At 38.6% G+C, this 22573-nt stretch overlaps 1 protein-coding gene and 1 long non-coding RNA gene across 20 annotated transcripts in view; one reads left to right on the forward strand and one right to left on the reverse strand.

Moving 5' to 3' along the window:
• ANKS1B (ankyrin repeat and sterile alpha motif domain containing 1B) overlaps positions 1–19623 on the forward strand; it is a 319748-nt gene extending 300125 nt beyond the window's left edge. For 13 of the 19 annotated variants that reach the window (XM_083698555.1, XM_083698567.1, XM_083698568.1 and 10 more), the window contains 6 exons: positions 4120–4248; positions 6909–6980; positions 10051–10137; positions 12692–12829; positions 15730–15897; positions 17721–19623. In XM_083698555.1, coding sequence (XP_083554681.1) covers positions 4120–4248; positions 6909–6980; positions 10051–10137; positions 12692–12829; positions 15730–15897; positions 17721–17831 — 705 coding nt within the window. In that variant the 3' untranslated portion in view covers positions 17832–19623. The remainder of the gene's footprint in view (positions 1–4119; positions 4249–6908; positions 6981–10050; positions 10138–12691; positions 12830–15729; positions 15898–17720) is intronic. The other 6 variants (XM_083698566.1, XM_083698563.1, XM_083698564.1 and 3 more) reach the window with 3 other exon arrangements.
• LOC310825391 lies at positions 10144–14904 on the reverse strand. Its single transcript, XR_014555257.1, has 3 exons — positions 13133–14904; positions 11199–12230; positions 10144–11155 (listed from the first exon to the last, which is right to left on the reverse strand). It is a non-coding gene; the product is annotated as an uncharacterized lncRNA (long non-coding RNA).
• Positions 19624–22573: the final 2950 nt, after the last annotated feature.

The following is a 22573-nucleotide window of genomic DNA, read 5'->3' on the forward strand; positions in this document are numbered from 1 at the left end:
AATATCAGCCTTATGACTGTCTTAATGTGCTACTTCAGTGCATGTTATACATGCTATTCCTTCCTAGCGCATGTGCAGAGCAGACAATTTCTCCATCATTTATATTGTGTCACAATTTAAAAAACTATAGTCAGAGTTCACCTTTGCTGCAAAAGGGAGAAAAATGCCTAGAACCAGGGGACCAGAAATGCTGTAAGAACTGCAGCAGTATCTGCACCTTCCACCCACCTATGTGCTGTCAGTTCTGACAGTTCTATTATTACTAATAGTATAATACTTGTTATATAATATTTAATAGTATGTACAACTAAGAGCATTTTGGTATTTTGTTACTTAGCTGTGAGGCATGAGGAATGCCATCTGAACTGATTCCTATGCCTGCATCTTCCCAGCTATTAGAGGGAGGCAGAAGAAGGTCACAGGTCCTTTAAGGAACCCAGCAGAAATACTTAAAAATGTTGATACCAACAAATTGATTTGAATTATGAGTTTTTTCACAAACCAATAAAACAAATAAAGGAACAACTTGAAGCTTAAATGACCCATTGTGAAACAAATGACAATTGCACATATACATACATGTAAGAGCATGTGTGCAATCAGTGGTTCTTTTTAAAATTAATGATACATTAAAATGCATTTTCAACAATGACAGAATGCTGCAATAACAGGAGCTTCACCTATTTAATTTCTATGTGCAACTATTAATATTTACAGTGAGAATGATCCACCAAATGTAAGCACTTCTGCAGCTCACTAATTTTAATTATAGTTAAAGTTTGTACAGTCGTACCTTGGTTTTCGAACAGAATGCGTTTCGGAAGTCCATTCGACTCCTGGAACCATTCAAAAACCAAAATGTGGCTTACTGACTGGCTGCAGGAGCATCCTGCAGCCAATGAGAAGCTGCAGATGTTGCGCCGGACGTTCAGCTTCTGAAAATTGTTCCAAAACTCACTTTTTTCCAACACTCACTTCCAGGTTTCAATCGTTCGGGAGCCAAGGAGTTCGGCTTCCAAGGTACTTAAATACCCCCAATTAAATAACTGGGACATAAGAGTTCTCCCATTTAGCTGGATCATAACATAGATTTGGAAAACAATACTTATGTGGTAGACATATGTTTGACTGCAATTAGCTTTCTGTACTTACTTATACTTACGTCTCAGTTTTATTTTGTTTAGATTCCATACTTGCAGCCTCTGCCACCAAAATCATAATTTTACCTGTTTAAAGGCACTATGGTTTTTGTAAGACCTTGATCCAGATTGTTGAACATTTTCTCATTTCAGCTGTAGGTTCCACTTTTTAGCTATTGGACTGAGAACAGCTAGTCTGGACATTTTTTTGTAAATTCTGAAAAGTATAAAATCTGTAAAACTGTGAAATTAAAGGGTTCCATGTTTATTTGTAACAATGTATCCTAGAGTGGAGAAGTATGAATTTACATTGGGAACGAGAACACAAAGGGCTCTGGATCATGGACATTGTTTGACAGTGGGGTATATATAGGAAGATTCCATGCCACCTCTGTTTTTGGCATTTGTTACTGTTCTACATCCTAAAGTTTTTATACTCAGAATAAATCTACATACAAAAACAAATACTTATTTTGCTAAAACGTACTGTCCAGAGCTTTAAAACAAGCAGATACCAAGCATTCTGTCATCTTAACAATAGTCTTGACAAGTTGAGCCTTCGGATGGAATAAAGTGTAATCTCAGAGTGTAATCACATTTCTTTGAGTGATATTAATAAGATTACTTAAATAAATGGAAAATAAAATTGCAAACCTTTAACATTTTTTTGTCCACTACACTGAATTGCCATATCCAGTGATAATTCCACAAGGTCACAATGTAGTCAAAGTGAAATACTTGTTAGTGCAACAGATTAAGTGATAGAGCTAAATATATTCCTAAAAGATGTTTCGCAGGATTATGCCCAGCATTTGAGGATGGTAAAAGCAAAGGCTGCCTCTTATTTTTGCAGCACACGTTTGCTATATATAACTGATATTTTTGATATTGAATACTGTAAAGTGTGAAGAAGAAAATTGCAGTAAAAATGCAGTGAGCATAGGCAAGAAAATTGTGGCCAATGCCAGTGGCTGAATACATATCCACTGTATGCCCTTGGGTGTTTGAAAAGCCCTTCCATATTTCACCAACGGAATACCATTATACATGTGGCAAAGAGGCACTGCATAAATTTTGAATGGGCTCAAAGACAGATAATTTATCCTTATAGAGTCTCCTTGTTTAAAAACTATGAATGTCTAATGTTGATATTGGCAACTGCAAAATGTTAATCCATGTGACACGGTTTAAACATTCTAAAGTGCTATATAAAGCTAAGTATTAACTATTATTTTATTATTGTCTACATAACAGACATTTCACAGTTTCAGCATTTTCCAGCATCAAGAAATAGTGATTAGATAAAGCGCTACTTGCTGGAAATGTAGTGTATCTGCCAAGTCTACCCAAACACCTCCCAAAAATATATATCCAGAAAAGCACAGGAGTTAATAGTTAATTGCAAGATGCCAATTTATATATCTCTGAAGCACTTTTAAAGGAAAGTACCACATCTGCAATTGCATTACTGTTAGTTTTCAATGAGGCAATAATGTTGGCACAAAGTTGTTTCTGCTTGTTTTGTCTTCTGCTCTCCTGCTTCAGTTTTCACGTTGGAAGGTTACTATTAATTTTGATGTCTTCCAGTTTACCTTGTGCTTGTCCTCGTAGATCTGTACAAACCAACCTCTGTCTTGTCATGATTGTGTGGCCCATGAAAATGGATGTATAATGCTTGTTTTGTTTGCTCTGTCCTGGTTTACGAAATGAAACGACATTTTCTTTCATTGGAATTTTCTCATTTGCTTTCAACAGCAATTACGTGTTTCAGTTGCTTGGGATGGAGCCAGAGAAAAAGCTACAGAAGGGAGCTGGCAGAAGCTGGTTTTTTCTCCCATCTACCCTGCCCAAGCAGTCTCCTGAGTAACAGGGATCCTGCCAAATGGGATGAATTGTGGCACAGAGGACTAAGGAGGAATCCCCCATGAGTTGTCAGAGCATATTCTGCGACCAGAGCTCCCACTCACTTTTTACAGATCGACCGCATTCACTCCCCTGATCCTCATGAGAAGCTGGGTGGGGCTGCCAGGGGGAGAAGAAGGAGCAGAAAACCAGATTCTGCTTCCTTCCTTCTGCAGGCCTTTTCCTGGATCCAACCTCTTATTTCTAAAGTTTGTTTAAAATTGTTAGTAAGCTTTTAACAAACAGTTGCCGATTTGATCTCAAGGGAGTTGAAAAACAGTGAGTAGAAAGAGTATATTAAACTGGGACAAAAAGGCTCAGAAGTCAAAGATAAGCAAATTGTAAGATTTGTTGTAATACATATAGATTTAGAAAGTACTTTCCAAATGCAATCATTTTGTTAAATCAGTTTAAATATTTGCTTTTTTATCTGTAAGAAAATTAATTAAATTCAAGCATCCTTGGTGGTAGTTGAGTTAAGATACATATTCAGATCCTCATCAAAGTTTCCTCAAAATAAGACTGCAGTCCTATATACACTTAAATGGGAGGACGCCTCATTGAATTCAGTGGGACTTGCTTCTAAGGAGGCTTTCATAGGATTACAGAACAAGTCCCAATGATTACAGTTGGGCTTTCTCATAAGCAAATGGGCACAGGCACAGGTTGCAATCCTGTGCAAACTGTGCAAAACTGGACAAAGTGGATTTGAGTATGGGTCTCATTGCATTACACTCCTATAGATGCTTGAAATCATGAGGCTTACTTCCAAACACTCATATATATGGGCAAGCTGTTAGTTTCTTATGTTCAAGGATAACAGTGGTGTATAAGTAGCAGCAGCATTTAAATAATGTCTGCCTATTTTTGACATTGCTCCTTGCTAGACAACTCAGATTGGAGGCTGTAGTGAAGTAATAAATGCTGACTATATGGGCATTCATAAGTTATTTTTATTCTTCAGAATGGCACATTCTGAAAATAATAATATGCAGCCAAAATGCCATGGTTGCAACCACAGTGAAATATGCTAATTGCCTTCAGTTTACATTGCTTTTTGAATACATCTGATTTTCAGACTGGAGACTGGGGTGAACCATCAATTACCTTACGACCTCCTAATGAGGCAACAGCATCAACACCAGTACAATACTGGCAGCATCATCCAGAGAAACTAATCTTCCAGTCATGCGATTACAAAGCATTTGTAAGTTTGCCAGACTCAATGTTTTCTTTGAGAATAGTTGAAAATTGTCCAGTTTAAGGAGTGACCATTAACATTTTGGTAGTCTTTTTCTCTACCTAGCACAACTATAACGTCTTTCTTACAAAAGAAACAAAAATGAAATAAAAATTTTCACATTATTGTGAACAGAATACAGATGGAAATTGTAGCTTTATCTTTAAATCTGTGTTTCAGTCCCTGCTCTTTATTAAAGAAACATCAATATTTTTATGCCATTGACACCCAAAGTCTCATAAATATATAAAAAGGTGGTGGTAGAGAGAGAACTTAAGGGGAACCCTGATGCATTGTTTTCAAGGTTTTTGAGTATGACCATGAAGACAACCATAGCTTTCCACCCATGCTTGTCCCCAGAATCAGGTACTCAGAACTGCACCATAGCCTGTGTGCAATCCTCCATTAATCTGCCCGATTCCTTTTAAAATCTCTCTAAGCTAGTGACCATTACCACATCTTGTGGTACTACTGTCTTCTATAAAATTCTTGCTGTGTGAAGTACTTCATTTTGTTCACATGCTGATTCCAGCACATTGGAAGCAAACACTTCAATCGCTGTTTTAAAAGTGGTTCTATTAAAAATTACCAGTCCTTGGTTTTATCAAAGCCTTGAAGAATCTGTCAAATCTACTACTCACTTAATAGAAAGAAATTAGGCTCTAATAAGACATAATCTCTTTTTTTAAAAAAACCAAAAAACCACCCTTTTACATCTTGAGCAGCAGTGTGCTACACACGTTATTTTTTAAAAAAGGAAAAAAGCTTCACAGATTTAATTCAACTGTACTGAATTGATTTAGGCTTTTTTTGCAGAATTATAATACTGGACTTTATGATACTGGACAGAATTTCCTGATAACACACAATAGTGAACTAAATAAAATGCTATATACCAAGATGAATGTATACCACTGAGCAATAATGTGGTGGAGGAAATTTCATGAAAGGATCCACCGTTTCTTTAGCACCACTAGTGTGCTCCAGCCACGGTAGAAGGTAGCAGTAGTGGCATCTTTCTCATTTTTCTGTATGTGTCCATCCCCATTTTATCCCATTGACATCAGTGAAGGAAGAATGACTACACCTGCTCTAGGACTAGTATAGATTTTTTGTGCTTTTCAGGGGAATGAGGGAATACAAAGCCTCCTGCAGTCTACATCCAATATGCCCCCTTCATGTCCTGCCACTGGCACTGCATCTACATGCACTGAACATGCCAGGGGCTCCTTCAGGGTCATAAAAGTGCCCCAGAGGCAGAACTCCTCCTTTGGTGGATTGGCACATGTTCCCCTCAGCTGCCCTTTGGCCAACATTAGAATTGCAACCTAAGTAACTTTACATGACATGTGTACCCTGCATGGTCCTGTAACTGCACAGTAGTGTAACTTTTTATTTTCTATTTGTATATGGACAGCTGGTATAGACATAGATTTTAAGAGTAAATCCTTGGTTTTGTTTTTGATGACTTCTCCCCATGAATATGACATCTGTAGGTGTTCCTCTATTTTAAAGGTGAAAAATGCAGAAGCTCAGGGCAGCAGCGGAGGAAGCCACTTGGGTGCCTGGGGCGGCGTGCCCAGGGGTGGGGCGATCCTTCCATAGGGGCGGAGTGAGGGTGGGGTGAGCTGCCCATAGGGCAGGGTGCACTGTGGGGCCTCCGGAGTCTGTCTGCCTCCTCCCACTCAGCCGCCCTACAGCTGGGGGGGAGGCAGTGGGCGGACAGTTTGGGTAGCATGGAGCCTACACGGGCCCAAGCCACCACGTCTCTCCCAGGAGAAATATGTGGCTCAGGTGCGCTGCAGGCTCCTGTGGTGAGTGCCGCCCCATTTTGTCACCCCCATCGGTGGTGACACCCGGTCAACCCGCACCCACCGCACCTCCCTTCCTCTACTCCTGGCTCAGGGGGTCATGTTGCCAGACAGGGCAATCCCTGTAGCAGCCCCTAGGTCGTGGAGGTTCCTCCCCACAGATGTGTGTCTGGCAAGTTCACTATACAGTTGAATGATGAACGTGCACTTCTTTATTCTGGCCTTTGACAACTAAGTTGTTTTAAACTGTTTTTAATGTATTTTAAATTGTTGTAACTCAACTTGGGATCCTAGGGTGAAGGGTGAGTAATTAATAATAACATCAGCAACAACAACAACACCTGCTAGTACTGCTAATAAATTAACTTAGACAAAGAGCATGAAATAACACTTTGTAAATTTACTATGTAAAATCTAACATTATGAAAGGGAATATTATAGATTTGATTTAATGAAGAGGATTTAGCTCAATAGATTCCAGGCTGGAGAGCAAAATTCTTAAAAGCACATAAAACACAATCATAAATCTTAAAACCCTTTTAAACAACAAGAGCAGCTAAAACCACCAATCAATACATTCAAACACTGAAAATGCCTGGCACAAACAGATAGGGCTTTACTTGGTGCCAAAGTGTCAGCACCAAGTGTACTTCTGAGAAGAGCGAATTCAAGAAGCAAGGAACCACTACAGAGAACGCTGTATCTCACATTATCTACTCTCCCTAGAATGTTTTAGGTCAGCAAATAAGCTTTCTTTGAAATTTTGCTTACTCTGTTTCATAACTTCAGAAAACAGTTCCTTGTTTCTTTCATAAGTATTTAGGTTCTATGCTGGTAAAAGAACTAAGAGGCACAGAATCAACGCAGGATGCCTGTGCAAAAATGAGGGTGAGTGAAACTTACTTTTTCAAAACGGCTGTAATAGGCCGTACTTTTACTTGTAACTGCCTCACTTCATCTATGTTGTACATTAAATAACTCTGGATTTCTTTGCAATGTTCTTTATACTTTAGTTATACGTATGTTACATAGTTTTTCATGTTATCACTAAAACCTCCATCTGCATGCACGTTGTACGTTTCCTACCTCTTGATAAGTAGATTTCCCCCCCTTGCACCTTTTTATTTCTGTAGAGAATATAATAAGATTTAGCAGGCCAAGCATTTCCTTAACGGAGAACTTGACTAGTAAACTCCCATAGGACTGGATACTCAAGCCCCTTTTTGGTGGAACTTGGGAACTCCCTTGGGGAAAGCGTAAGCCATTTTAAATCCCTTGGAATATGATGAGGGGGCACGGAGAGAGAATTTCCACCTTTACTGCTGGGAGGCAGTGATTCAGATAGAAGTTGCTGAATGGTGCTTACTGGGTGGATGGTTTTTCCAGGACAGACACAGCTGCTGCAGGGACTCAACAACCATGCCTGTGCATGGGGCTGGCAGTGTCATTCCCACCTCCGCTGCTTCCTCCTGGCACCTTAAGGGTAAATATGGGAATTCCAATCCTGCATCAATTGCTATGCATGGTCCACTGGCAGCTATTTGTAGCAAACTACATCGCTGGCCACCATTGGCCAAGGGTTACTGGAGGAATATGGTGTCTTTTTGTAATGCCTGCCCATTTGCAAAAATACAAGCAGAACATTTAAAGCAGAGAGCAAAACTACTAGTCCTGTTTCAGTTTCCCAAGGAGAACAAATGAAACCCCCAAAGTACTTTTCCTTTAACAAACTCAGACTCCTTTCTCTGCTCAAATTAAAAGGGGGTGGGGGGGGGATCCTTCCCCCAGACATTGATGGATGCTATGTTCCAAAAGCTAGAATCATCAGGGAATATTGGTTAATTCCTTTGGTTAATTCTCTGATAATCCTTCAAGTATTTCAGGCAAAACAGCAATAACCCTGTTTATGCTAATCAAGGCAGAAAACCCATAATAGTATAGTATTAAAAACAACTGCTGAGAGCAGGGACAGGAGAGATCAGTGTGGAGTCACACTTCAGGAGTGATAATGCCCAATCATAACATATTTTTCACTTAAGACATTATAAGAATATCCTACAATTGTGTCACTGGCAGTTGTCCAACAAAATCTATTTAGATAAGAATAAAGTCTTAACAGCTAATTGTCATCATTGTTTTCATGTGTAATAGCAAATTTATGAAATGATTAAGAATATATACCATTGAAAATACAAATTATTTCATTTTGTTAATTTCTTTCTATCTGCAGCAAAGTGTAAATAAGTGGCTGATATTTAGTTTTGGGGAGATAAAGGCTGACGCTTTTGAAAGGCGTTCCAAGGATGTCAATTAAATACGTATAAACCATAACCTCAATCTTTCTCATTATACATTCTGTATGTTCTTTTCTGGTGCTCAAATATATTATTTGTATGAAGAAGAGCAAAACTGTTGGCATCTTAACTCAACACGTACGAAGCATAATTAATATCTATATTTATCCCATCTAAATGTACAACTATACAAATAAAAAGTTTTATAATCTTTCTTTATAATTCAAAAATCTTTCTTTATAATTGGAAGCTAACTAATCATTTTAATATGTTTTCCTTCTCCTGATATTTATTGTCTGTTGGATGTTTTCTTTTTCAGTGTTTCAATTGGTGTCTGCTTTGTGTTATCTTTACTAAAAAGGGACACAGGTTATATTAAACATAGATAAAATAAATATGGCCCTTTTACATATTTTTTTGAGTTTTTCAGGAAATAACAGAATCTCTAAAACCCTTAAAATGTCAAAGGAAACCGCAGTACTGCTACACAAGTGCATGCAGGTGGGATAATCAGTCAGGCTACTTTAGCATAAAAAATTGTAGTGTATCGAAGAATAAGGATGTCATCCTGAGGGGCGTTAGAAAGCAGTGTAAGTACTGTCCAACTGGTGGAGGGAGGCCAAAATGCCTCAAATGGCCCCCCAAAATCTCCTATCTAGCTAAAGTTGGGTTTACTGAGGTCATGGTGTTATGGCCATGGATTTATTTTATTACAGTTAGGAAACATTTTAATCCTGATCTTTTTTCACCAAGCTTTTGCATTTCTACCGTCAAGCTCATTGTTTTCCTTTGACAAGTTTTTTCAGTATACTCTCTAGCTCTCAGTGTATCTTTCGGCTAGAGGAAACTTACTTAAAGTACTTTATTTTGTACTTGTTTGCAATATGGCACTATTACCACTAGTTGTTTGCTGCCCTGGGCTCCTTTGAGAGGCAGGGTGGGATGTAAATTTAAGAAATAAATAGTTCATATTGTTGGGTAGGGAATAATTTTGTTTGTTTGAACACAAGCCACAACAAACTACAAATCAGAAAGTTATTACAAAGAAATAGAAGTGCAGGCCTGTTTAAGCCTCGTAGTAAGCACCAGAGTAGATGAAGTAGCTTCAATTGTCCAGATAAAAATCTGCTACAATACTATCCAAGAAACTTTGCTGCTGCTTTGTCAGAGGCCAAGCAAAGCCAGCCACTTTTGTATTACCCTCTTAAGAATGTAACAAGAGCCCTGCTGGCCCAACTCGTCCATCATCCTGTTCTCACAGTGGCCAACCAGATGCCTATGGAAAGCCCAAAAGCAGGAGTTGAGTGCAACAACACTCTTCCCGCTTGTGATTCCCAGAAACTGGACAGTGGAGCTGGATCATAGCTATCATGGCTAGTAGCACCTGAATGCCTTATCCTCCATTAAATCCTCCTGGCGCTTGGAAGCAATGCAATCAAACTTCTTGTGGGTTTGACCAGTATTCATGTCTCTTGTACTATGTATGTGCATGTGGTGGCTTATTCCACGCATTTTCAGAGATGGACTATTAAAATATATAATGAGATATAACCTCTATTTCCCATTCCCTACAGTTGAGTGTAATATATTGTTGTCTTGGGAAAGGAAATCAGATGTACATTGTTCAATATACCACATTCTTTCATGTTTGCTTTTAATTTCAGAAGTCTACAGAACAAATGAAGAAAGTTCCTACTATTGTTTTATCAGTCTCTTATAAAGGGGTAAAATTTATTGATGCAACAAATAAGGTAGGCATCATTTGGTTACTTATACATTTTATAATAAAATGTTCTTCCACATGTATGGCCACCCGTTTTCAAAGTGCACGTTAGTTCTGTTGTATCTTTTGGCCTCCCTCCTCAGCAGTTTACTTGCACAGGATAATGGTGGGATGATGCCTAGCATAAGTTTCTGTCCTTTTCCAGCATTGTTTTCTCCGTCCCCATCTGGAATCAACATGACATTTAAACTCAGGCAAACAAAACACACAGGCTATTCCCTTGTTATTTTTAAAACTTATATTCAAAAAATCAAGAAAATATAGCCCCAGCCAAGATCCCTCAACAGTAAAATCCTGCACATGTCTATGCAAAAGCAAGTCCCATTGTTTTCCACTGTTGTGTGCATAAGCTTGCGGCCTAAAAGTACAAAGTTTGCACTTGATCCACTAATGGTAGTAAAATGTAATATTGTCTCCCACTAGGTTGTTTGTACCCATTGAGTAGTTTACACAGTAGGTCTTGGGCAGTCACTGCATGCTTTTTCTGAAGAGAGGACAGTCTGGTTGGTTTTTGTAAAATCTGAAAGTACCCTTGTGGAAGAGTTCTAAATGTAATATCTCTCCCCTACATTTCTATCAGGAGCACAGGGACTGCCTTAAAGTGGCAAAGCACCCTTCCTCCTCCTGCAAATGTGGGGAAGCTGCTCTACTTCTGCTGTAAGCAAGTGGGTGGCAGCGTTTCCCAGCTGCATGCCACCCCCTGGCTGTTTAAAGGAAAAGGAAGGGGCTTTAATGTCTGATGAGTAGAGTTTAAATTCTGCTCCCTATGTGGCATGATCTTGTTCCCAGCTGGAAACAGGGAGGCACAGCCAACATGGGATTAAACCCTATTCTCCCACCCATCAGCCAAAGTTACCAGTGACATCGGCTGATGGGTAAGTGGTTGTGGCTTGGAGAAAATGGCCTGGTGAGCCAAGATTGTCTTGAAGGCTGGAAATTCCCCACCTCTGCCATATTCACTTAAGAGAGTTCAAATTCCAGCACAACTTTCAGTGGACCAGAGTGGCGTTTGAAATGAACATTAAAAACTATGAAGTCCACAGAAATTTATAGAGCTTCTTCTTTTAACATAAGCATTCTTTCCAGTTCTAATTCGTTCTGAAAACTAATCTTGTACTATCAACCATCAACAGCCTATGGCAATCTTTTTTTAATTCTCATTCATAGGAAACCGAACCCCTGCTTTTTAGTATCACTGCAATCTATTCTGAAACTAAGAACAAGGAAGTAAAATTAAGACGTATTATTGGTTTTACCCAAAGTAGTGTAAAATTAAATGAGTATTAAACCTCACTGAGTCTAAAGATCTTTACATAATTATTGCTCATTAAGGCATAATCATTAATTTGATTGTGGTCCTTTATGTAGAAATAACAGTTTTAAAAATGCTCCAACAATTTGAGATAAGAGGATTTAATAGTTTTGATTCTCTTCTAAAACACAAGCCCATAGATTCAAATAACCAGTTTTCAGAATACATTATTAAAATAGATTGCTAAATTAATATTTCAATGAGCTCTCTTGAGCGTTCAATAGTTGCCTGAAAATATACTTTTTCAGAGTAAATTTGTCACAGGGAAAAACAGATTAAGGATGGCATATGAGCATGGCAGATTAACCATCATCCAAATTCAGAAGATAATTTATTCTAATTCTTAAGTATGTGATTAAAGATGAAACATATATGACCAAATCCCACAGCACCAGTTCACAAACAGGGTTTTTGGATTGTGGTGACAGTATTGCATCTGAAGTTCTTAGCTTAAACTAAACAAACTCATCCTGGTGGTTTTTATGCGAAATAACATTTGGAAAAATTGAATGCATTGAAGGTATAAATATCATTTTGCTATACCAAGTGTTAATGTATCTGGACAGTACCCTTCATTATGCTTGGCTCATTTAACTACTTCACATCCCTGTTTCACTGAGCAATGAGCCTTTGCTGGATTCTGGTTGCCCTTCTGATTGCAGAGGAAGTCTGGATCCAAACCATTATAATGTTCTTGTTCTCTGCGTGGCTAGCGGTAGAATAACGACCACGATCTATTGTCAGAATCACTAGTACAGGTATATCCAAAGCCCTACTGGCCACGGGACAGCAGGACACAGTGGTGGGCATGCTTTTACTCTCCCTCTCTTTTTGAAGATTGGCATATGTATTTTTCCTCCCACTAGAAACAATTGGGGGAAAATATATTTATGCCAATTCTGTTTTGGGGAGGGAGGGGTGTTGGGAGAATGGGAAGGTTATGTAGGCTTCAGATCTATGTTGTCTTCCTATCTGCCCCTGATACACATTTTTTTACCTCTGCTGACAAAGGAAAGGCTGCCCAAGTGTTATTGAGCTGTTATTAATGAGGCTTACTTGGGGAAACCAGGCTGCTATGGTTGCTATGGAACGTTACCCCCATCTCCCACTGCCCCAGATGTTCATACTCTCACTTTGCAGCTGAATGATTGAAGGGCTGTATGATGCTAATTAAATCCACTGAGTTGCCATTTCTTTTTCTTTCATTTAGAATATTATTGCTGAACACGAGATTCGTAACATTTCTTGTGCTGCACAAGACCCTGAAGACCTCTCTACATTTGCTTATATCACAAAAGACTTGAAGACAAATCACCATTACTGCCATGTGTTCACAGCCTTTGATGTGGTTGGTCTATAAATATATTACTACTCGGTCACATTTTAAAATCCAAAATATTTATAAATGGGTGTCATAGAATGCAATTTTGCTGAAACAGATGCAAATACTTTAGGCTGCAATCCTGGCCCCACATTGCTGGGAGTAAGCAGAGGGGGGTGAACCAAGCCTTATGAGGAGCAATTGAGGGAGTTGGGTATGTTTAGCCTGGAAAAGAGGATTCTTGCAGCATTACGGGGGGTGGACTAGATGACCCTCTGGGACTCTAAAATTCTGTGAATCGATAAGTTCCATTGAATTTAAAAACCTTACCTCTAAGTAGGGATGCCGAGGATCACAGAAATAGAAGTATAACTAGCCAGATCATCAAATTCTCGGTTGCAGTTTATCTATGATGAAGATTGTTCAGGACCAACCCTGGTACAATATAAATTTTTTGCTCAGCTCTTCTGAAATAGGTGAACTCCACTTCAGGTGGGACATTTTAAAAAATATTCACTTTTTAAAAGTGTGGCAATACTTTTATTTACAAATTTGGTATGCTGCTTCATATCATTATCGTGTCGTAGCTTATTTCTAATTCAGTAATAGAAAGCCATGATTCGCTGGAGCTTCCCAGGGGATATAGGCAGGATGAATGATTATTGTCTATGACTACTGCTTCGCACACATACATGTGTCACACCTTTTCCTACTCATAAAGCAGTGCTGCTTAGACATCAGACTATAGGGCCCACAAGTGAGTTTGGGGCCACTTTCAGATGGACATCACTAGCACAGCCTGCCCAGTGCAAACTTGCTTGCTGGTCATGCCCTCTTCATTGGACCAGTGCAGCATCAGCCACTCTGTGAATACTGCTTGAATACATGGGCAGGAGCCAAAAAAATGAGGGTGGGGAGAAAGGTCGCTCTTCCTCTTCTGATGTAAAAGGGCCAGTGAAGGTGTTGAAGAAAACTAGAGACAGGTAACAGGTTAACATTTATTATCATTAATCAGCTGGTGATAGAAAGGGGTAAGAAAAGAAAACTATTATATGAGCAAAAATGAATGTGCAAGGACCAGGAAAGAGGGATGAAAGAAACTGGCAGGCTTTTTTGGTTGGGTGGAAATAAGGTACAAGTTGAGGGCAAAAGGAGAATGGCAGAAGAAATTACAGGAGATGGCTATAAAGACTTTGAGAGGCACGTAATGATGGGATAGGATAGATATACAAGTAAAACTCCTCTTTAAAAAGATGAGTAACAATAACTCCAGAGCAGACCTGAGGAAAGCTTAGCTTTGAAACACCTTGTCATCAGGAGAACACTGTGGGAAAGAATTTAGCAATTTGGAAAGATGGATTAGATATCTGCTGATTATGCCAAACTGCTTTCATCTCGCACTATTTTGGAACTGCTGTTCCCTTGTACAACTTTTTAGTGGGGATTAGTCTTGGTGTTTTTCAGGTCTCTTAAGTAGACAGAAAGGTTGAGAACCCCCAAGTTAAAGCAACCTTGAATAGTTTGTTATACTTTCAGGAATCTATGTTAAGTGATAGCACAATTTTGTTTTTTGGCTAGGAAAAGATACCTGGATTTAAATAAGGCAATATGATTTTATAGTAATACTCTTATACATTTCAATGCTCTAATAGGCTCTGAAAACAATGACAGAAACTCTTTATAAGGAATGAAAATTTGACATTTGAAAAATAAATTTATGTACAGCTGGTAAATGATAAAGCAGGGGTGGGGAATCTTTGGCCCAGCAGATGTTGTGGGATGCCAACCGCCATCAGCTTCAGATAGCTCTGCCAATTGTTAAGGATGATGGAGTTGGAATCCAACAACATCTGGAAGATAAATGTTCAAGGTAACCTCTTGTCTATTTTTAATTTTAACAAAATAGTAATAGATAGGTATGCTGGAAGCTTCTGTTTTATTAATTTAAATTTGTGCCATGAAACTTTAAAATATTAAATCTTCACATAACTGTAGTGCTTTTAGCTTTCATACTTAGAAAAATAATAATGTGTGCATTATAAAATACTGCATTAGAGTTCTCTTGTTGAGTTATGACTGGTAAGTAAGAATGAATGAATGAATGAATGAATGAATGAATGAATGAATGCAGATAGTTAAATTGTATGAGTGGCTTTGAATTGGTTCCCCCACCCTCCAAAATACATTTTCTAATACAAATTGAGTAGAAGAGGAAAAATTTCATAGGGCTTCTGTTATTAACAGTCATCTGAACTGAAGATTAATGAATGTTTCATCTGTGTTCTGAGGATACAAAAGGTACAGAAAATTAACCAAAGAAGCATCTATATAGTAGAACAGCTCCTTGCTATGGTCTTTTTACAGATGTGCTGAGAATGCTTGCTTTAATGCCTCAAGCCCATATATTCTTAATCACAGTTCCACAATTTCCTTCCCCTTAAGAGTGAGGTGTTCTTCAAAAATGGGGTAAAGAGGCAGAAAAGGGCACATGACAGGAGTGGAGAATCAATGGGTGGGTATGATGAAAGCAGTAATAAAGAGAGGAAGACACGCAGAACAGTATTTGGTGTAACACCATATCCACATCCATTACATTAATGAATTATTTTTAATTCTAGGTTTATTGATTCTCTCATTTCTTATTGTAGTAAAATTTGAATTCTATATAATTTTTTAAAAATACTTTAGGATCTAGCACACTGAATTACAATTGCTAAGCATGCAGAAAAATCCATTAAGTGGTCTACCAAGACCTTTGGCTATTTTTCAAGTGGTCCAGGAGAAAAGGTTTGGGAATCACAGTTCTGCAGTATTCCAGTGTGTGAAAATTAACTCTGCCTGATATGTGACGGTGTTATAGTTTAGATTTCTAAAAGAAATGTGTTTAAACTAACTTGTTTTCATGCTGCTGTTTGTTGCTGTTCCAGAATTTAGCCTATGAAATAATTCTCACATTGGGACAGGCATTTGAAGTAGCCTACCAACTAGCACTTCAGGCTCGAAAAGGAGGTCATTCTTCAACCCTTCCTGAAAGCTTCGATAATAAACCTACAAAACCAATTCCAAAACCTCGTGTTAGCATTCGAAAATCTGTGGTGAGTAAAATATGTACAACTCATGAAAGAAGCCTGCTGGTGCCGGTGCTTAGGCTGAACTTATTTCCCCATTTCTGCAATGAAAGGTTCAGTAGATTGGGTCTTGGCTCTCTGCCCACAGGGAGAAGGCAGGCAGCAATGTTTGGGACATAGGGCTCCCAGGATTCTCCACTAACACTCCTCTACTAGAAATATGCAGGGCTGCCACCTGGGCCTCCACCAGCACCTTTACAAGACACTAGTGCATAGATGCCTTCACTTCAATGGAAGCCACCCTCACTTGGAAGGTCCTGCTTCCTGAACACTGCAGCCTCTCTCCCACCTGAGATTGGGAATATTAAAGCTATCCCAAACTGCTGATCTTTCATGGCAGAAACTGAAAAAAGTACTTGAATCATACTTTTCCATTGCCAATGAAAGGTTAGCTGGGCCCACCCTTAAGACCAGCTGCAGTACATCTGCTCTTCACTTCAGTTTTTCCTTATTCTATATATGTCTGGGATGTAGGCTTGGGTTTTTCTTTCTATAAATCCTGATCTTTCTTGAGCTTGGTGAGTTCACAAACTGAATCCTGGGAGCCCTACGCCCCAGATTTTGCTGCCTGCCTCCGACCTGTGGGCAGAGAGCCAAGACCCAATCTGCTGACCTTTCATTGGGAATGGAAAACTACAATTCAGGTAGGTACAATCATACTTTCTCTTTATAATCAGCTTGCTAGTGGCATGAGCAGTATTCCATTCACTCATTTTTCTAAAAGGCAGCTGTAGAAATTCAGTATAGTTACTAGCTCTTGGGCACACAAAATTCATTATGTAAAACAGTACTGGAGGGATTCCTAGGCATGCTAAGGAAGCCACCTGTAATTAAACATCAATTTCACCTTATGTATCTGTGGTTCAGTTTTTCCTCTGTGGCCCATTCTCTGCTTAATAGCAACACTAATACTGTAGATCAAACATAGCTTCTTGTGATCTTCTTTAGTATATATTTACATTATAAAGGCAATACTTTTCTAGAAGCTCTTACCAGCAGTTCTCACCTTCAACTACCAGACCAGAATAGTCAGGTAGTTGTCCAGAGACAGACAGCTTTTTAAAGAAAATGTAAATATGTATTGGACAGAAAAGGCAAAAGCTAATTGGCATTATCATATGCTAATAAATCCATCAAGTCTTAACACTGTTAAACAACTTAGGTAGGTTAGTAAACAATTTCTATGTGCACCTCTAGCCAAATGAAGAATTACATAAACAAATGAGTGTTGTGTACTCAGTTTCTCTTCCAAGTTGTCCAGGATGTGCATGGTTAGTGGTTAGGAAAATCAGTGACAATGTAGATTGGCTGGGTTTAGTCCTACCCAGCTAAACAGCCAATTGCTGATTGTTTGACAAGCTATGCGCGCACGCACACACACACACTCTTGGAGCAGCGTTATTAGCAAGAGAGAGAGAGAAAAGCAATTTTGGCAACCTGATCTTCAAGGCAAGTTGTTGAGCATGAGTTCCTTGTGTTACTGAGAACAAAACAGCATACATACAGTTGATAAAATTACAGTTATATACCTATAACTTCAGATTTTATGTAGATACATCTCTTGTTGCACTGGACTAGTTCTGTGAGAGCAGTGAAACTAATGAATCAATATCCTCTTGGATTATCATGATAAAATAGAATATAGACTTGTAGCCTCCGGAAAGCAATCCATGGTGCATGCCGTGTGGATAATGATGTGCTACTGTGTGACCCAGTTTGAGCACTGTTTTAATGCTCAGCAATTAGAGTAGATAAAGCATCATTGTGTTTCTTTTGTATTTGTTTCAAAGCAGATAGATCCCACTGAACAAAAGACTCTTGCCAACCTACCATGGATTGTAGAACCAGGACAAGAAGCTAAAAGAGGAATTAATACCAAGTATGAAACCACAATTTTCTGATAGTGAACTGTCCTCTGTTTCTTGTTGTGCCTTGCACTCAAAGCAGTCATAGCACAGCCTTTCCTTGACGGCAACTCTTCAGTCTAGTAGAGGGGAAGACTGCACTATATGAGTGGCCTTGAAACTAGCAAAAACATACAAACAAAAACAAAAGGCTGCTGGTCATTTCTGGTGATTGTTCTTCCTGCAGCACTGATAGAAGAATGACATGGGACGAAGACTTTTCAATTACAGCCCACAAGAGGAGTGGGAGATTGTTTCACGCACGCTCTTCTCTTAGGACTTTGCCACAGTGCTTTCTTTTGATTTCGTATTTTAACGTTCTACTTTTACAAAGGTCTCTAACGGTAATGCTGCTTAGTAATACAACGTTCAGTTGTGGTTGGGTTTTTATTTTCACACATGGCAGTTTTTAAATTGAAACAAACCCAGATTAGTTAATAAAATATTTGAGATATGTTTGTGAAAACATGGGGATCTATATAAGTTAATTCTACTGTTTAATATGTTTTTCAAAATTAGTAATGGCAAGACATTAGCTTCCTTGACTTCTGTATTTGCTGGTCTATGTATTCTTCATGCCATTTAATCCTCTAGAGAAATGAGGTTATATATGTCAGTGTGAAACAGAATCAGAGTTTTATTAATGGCTTAAAAAAAAAAGAGGAATTACTAATGCATGAAAATGCACCTTGTATTAAATATTTTTGTGGGAGAGAAGAAAACTATAAGAGCAAGTATGATATTTATGATAAAGGAGGTCATTAATTATGAAGAGAGTCTGGCTTTATTTTAAAGTTAAATAAACTGCTACTGTACTATCTAACAGTAGTAACAGTGGGGCCATCAGTATGCTGGATGCTTCACTTCATGGGGTAAAACGGAAGCTGCCCAGCAATTGCACTACAGGCACATGCAACTATACACAGTTTTTCAAGTTATTATAGCCATGAGTTTCAGTTTTTAAAAATCTGAAAGATGGTTTTAAACAAAACTAGGAATTTTATCAAATTTTCTGTCTCAGAAAGCTGGTTTTAATGAAAAAGTTCAACTCAAAAGGTTTTTTCCTAAATGAAGTTAAACCATTCCAAAGTAATAATTCTTTCCACAAATCAGTTGAGCGTTAGCTTGACAGTTGACTTAATGAAATTTGCTTACCATTTTCTTTGAAGTATTTTAATTTTTTAATGTCTTTGTGGAGTATTTGTATAATAACATTATGTATTTCAGTGAAACTGAATGAATTATAACAGTAAAAATATCAATCATAGGCAAAAAATGACATTTTAATGTATGTTCTATCCAGTCAAATTGTGAATCATTTTGAACTTCATTATAGAGATATTGATGAATAGTGTGGTTGACTTAAATGTTTTTTATTATTCTTTCATATTTAACTGAAAGGTTTCAGTTATATTCAACAACTGAATTTTTAACAAAATTGATAATTGAACTTGATTTAAAATTCAAAATTGTATATGGTTTAGTTGAACCTAATCATAGCGCTGAATGACAAAAAACCTTTTAATGCAGTATTCAATTTACTTGAACCAATCAGCTCCTTGTACATATTATGCCTATTCATTGTTGATATGTATGTAGTAGGCTGACAGTAAACACTGAAAAATATAGTACCAAAAGGAATATTGTATAGGAGAAAAGTAAATATTAGCCTCACTGCAACAAATACTTCTATGTAAATATGCTTGGGCTTCCAGTTATAAATTTTGTAATTTTTGTCATTATTTATATCCTATAAAAGCACACAAAATAAATTGAAGTTGTACAGTCAGCATTAGTTTCTGGAAAATTTAGTATTGAAAATATTGAACATTAAGCTGTTGTTATGTGATGGATCAGTCTTAAGTGTCAAAGAGACAATAGTATGATCCTATGAACCACTTCACTTACTCAACAGCTTTCAATATCTCACATGAGGCTTGTGTTGGCAAAAAGGGAACTCCTCCATGCTTTAGCCCAATGCTAGAACTTGGTGGATGTGTGGTGTCTCTGTGCTATAGAACACAAACTTCAAATCTAATAGCACCTTCAGCCTCCCCAGCAAGATCTTGACCTTGCTGCACGTCAGCATTCCTGACATCCTCAATATGTTATGAAACTATTACTCTTCTTCTGGGGTATGCTTAGCTCTCAAGCTAGTTTTTCCCTTCTGACCTTTTCGTTATCTCTTAGCTAATACTTCTATATAGAACTGAGCCAACCAAAATAATTTGCTCTCATGTCACTCAGAATATGCAGTACCTTCAGTCCCTACACTGGCTGCAACACAAATTTCTTGTTCTTGCCTTTGAAGTTCTCGGTACACTTTCCCCACCTTCTTTCTCTTCCCTCACCTCCTCCGCCCGTGACACTTCTTTCAGTTCATCCACCCTAAGCTATGTAAAGAATATCTAATATTCTGCCATATCTCCTTTGCTATGCCTGGGAGTATCTCTCATGCCACCTGTAAGATACTTGTGTCTCATTCTTCAAACAGCCCCTTCAAACCCCACCTTCAAAGTTTACTCTGAAAATATTGAAAGTAAGAAAACCAAACACTACCTCAACATGGTCTTCAGGTACGTGGCAGCAGAGTCCTCTAAAAGAGATGGTAGCAATGGTGGGGGGACGAGAACCAAATTTCCAAGAGAACAGGGTTGTGATCCAAATGGTAGCTGCCAAAAACTCACTCTCTCTCTCTCTCTCTCTCTCTCTCTCTCTCTCTCTCTCTCTCTGCCCTTGCTGCTATAGTTGACTTAGGGAAACAAAAGCAAAAGTCATGAAGGAAGGCAAAAAGCATTTTCTGAGTCCAGTGACACAAATGAGGCACCAGAGCTGAAAATATTACAAAATATAATACTTCGCTCCTCCTTCCTTGAAACCATAAAGCTTATTTGCACATATTTACACACAAGAAATTTGGATTTGTTCATTTCTTCATTCAGGTATCTTTTGGGAACAAATAAAAGAAATGCTTTTTAAAAAGAGGAATAATTGGTGAAGCTGGCACAAGAGGACCTGAAACAGATGCATCTAATTCACCCATAATATGACTTGTACCCCCAAAAGTGCTTTTGTTCTCAAGAGTACCAGTCAATGGTTTACTTTTCTTCAATAAATTAATTTCAGTTTAGAAAGTTTGCAATGAACTCACCCCACATTCTGGCAGAGAAAAGGCATTATATATTGAGCTTTTAGTTCAGGCTTCCTCAAACTCGGCCTTCCAGATGTTTTGGGCATACAACTCCCATGATCCCTAGCCAGACCAGTGGTCAGGGATAATGGGAATTGTAGTCTCAAAACATCTGAAGGGCCGAGTTTGAGGAAGCCTGGTTTAGTTAGAAGAGGGGGCTTCAAACCCTACAACAAGTATTCACTTGAAAGGGCTAAAAATTATTGGCAATCCACCAGATACAAAATGGCAGTGCAGAGCTTAGAATCTGTCACAAAGTGATAGCAGATGAAGGCCAAGTGAACATAATCAGCTGGCAGTTACTGATACTTTCTACAAAGAAAATCCCTTTTATATTCCTCTCCCAGCTACAGTGCCACATACATCTCGAAGTACTTTTTACTCATTTCCTTTCATTTCTAAAATAAACTGAAAAGCATATCATAAATTCTCTCATCCACCCCCCGGGCTGCTGTTACATTCACGTCTTCCTCTTATAATGGCTTCCTTTCCTCGATTAAATCAAATTTCGGCCAAAAAACAACAACCGATTATCTCTTTTTATATTCCTTCAGTGCACGCTTTGGTGCTTTCCCCTCAGAAAAGAGAGAATTTATTTCCTTCCCCTACCCCCAAAGTCTCCAATTCTCAGTCACATTCACATACTTCCACCTTTGTTTCTTTAGACCTTCATGGGCAGAAGCACACACCTCAGATAGTTCTGAGGTGGAGACACCAGCTACCATCTTGGATTTTGGGCAGGAGAGACTTCCTGACTTGGAAGGAGAGTGAAGTAAGGGGTAAGAGTTTGAGCATGTGTGGTGCTGGGGAGATGCGGAGGCACCACAGCAACTGTGGCTGCTGCTGCTTTTTCTCTTCCCTCTGCTCCCCACCCCCCCTTTTGCCCCTCTCCCTCCCCCAGTTGGTTTGCCCATCTGCCTGCTGTCAGTTTTCTCTCCTCCAGCCTTGCATGCTATAGCCTCACTTTCTTAACTCACATTCTCACACATGCCTATGCACTGAGCTTGCAGGGAGCTGATGCTGGGGCAGTTGGGAGCATGGTGAGCGAGGAAGGAGGCACTGGGGTGGCTGCACTTATGAGGCCTGTTGGCTATCCCTGGCCCACAGTTTGAGAAACCCTCTTTGAGACAGTTCTCATAGAAAAAGAAAAGCACACAAAAAACCAGTTAAGCTCATGGAAGGCATAGCAATTGTATATCATTACTTGCCAATCAATAAATTCCCAAGACAAATGACAGTCTCCACATCAGGTTGTGAAGAAGTTAATTCCCCCATCAACAATCACATACTTTTTGATTTCCACAATCCAATCAGTTTGACAGCAGCCACTTTCCAACAGCAATTTAAGGTACTGCAATACTCAGTAATATTTACATTGTTATGTCAAAGGTTTGAAAACAACATTGGTTTTAGTTTGCAAGCATGACATGCCTAAAATGTGCAATGCTACAGCAACAGTTTTGCTTAACTTCTGAAATGAAAGAAAAAACACTCCAGCTCATACTGAAGATTTTTAAATTTAAGATATTTGATATCCTAACGAACACAA

The sequence above is a fragment of the Podarcis gaigeae genome, assembly GCF_964106915.1.
Source record: "Podarcis gaigeae genome assembly, chromosome: 10".
NCBI classification, from domain to species: Eukaryota; Metazoa; Chordata; class Lepidosauria; order Squamata; family Lacertidae; genus Podarcis; species Podarcis gaigeae.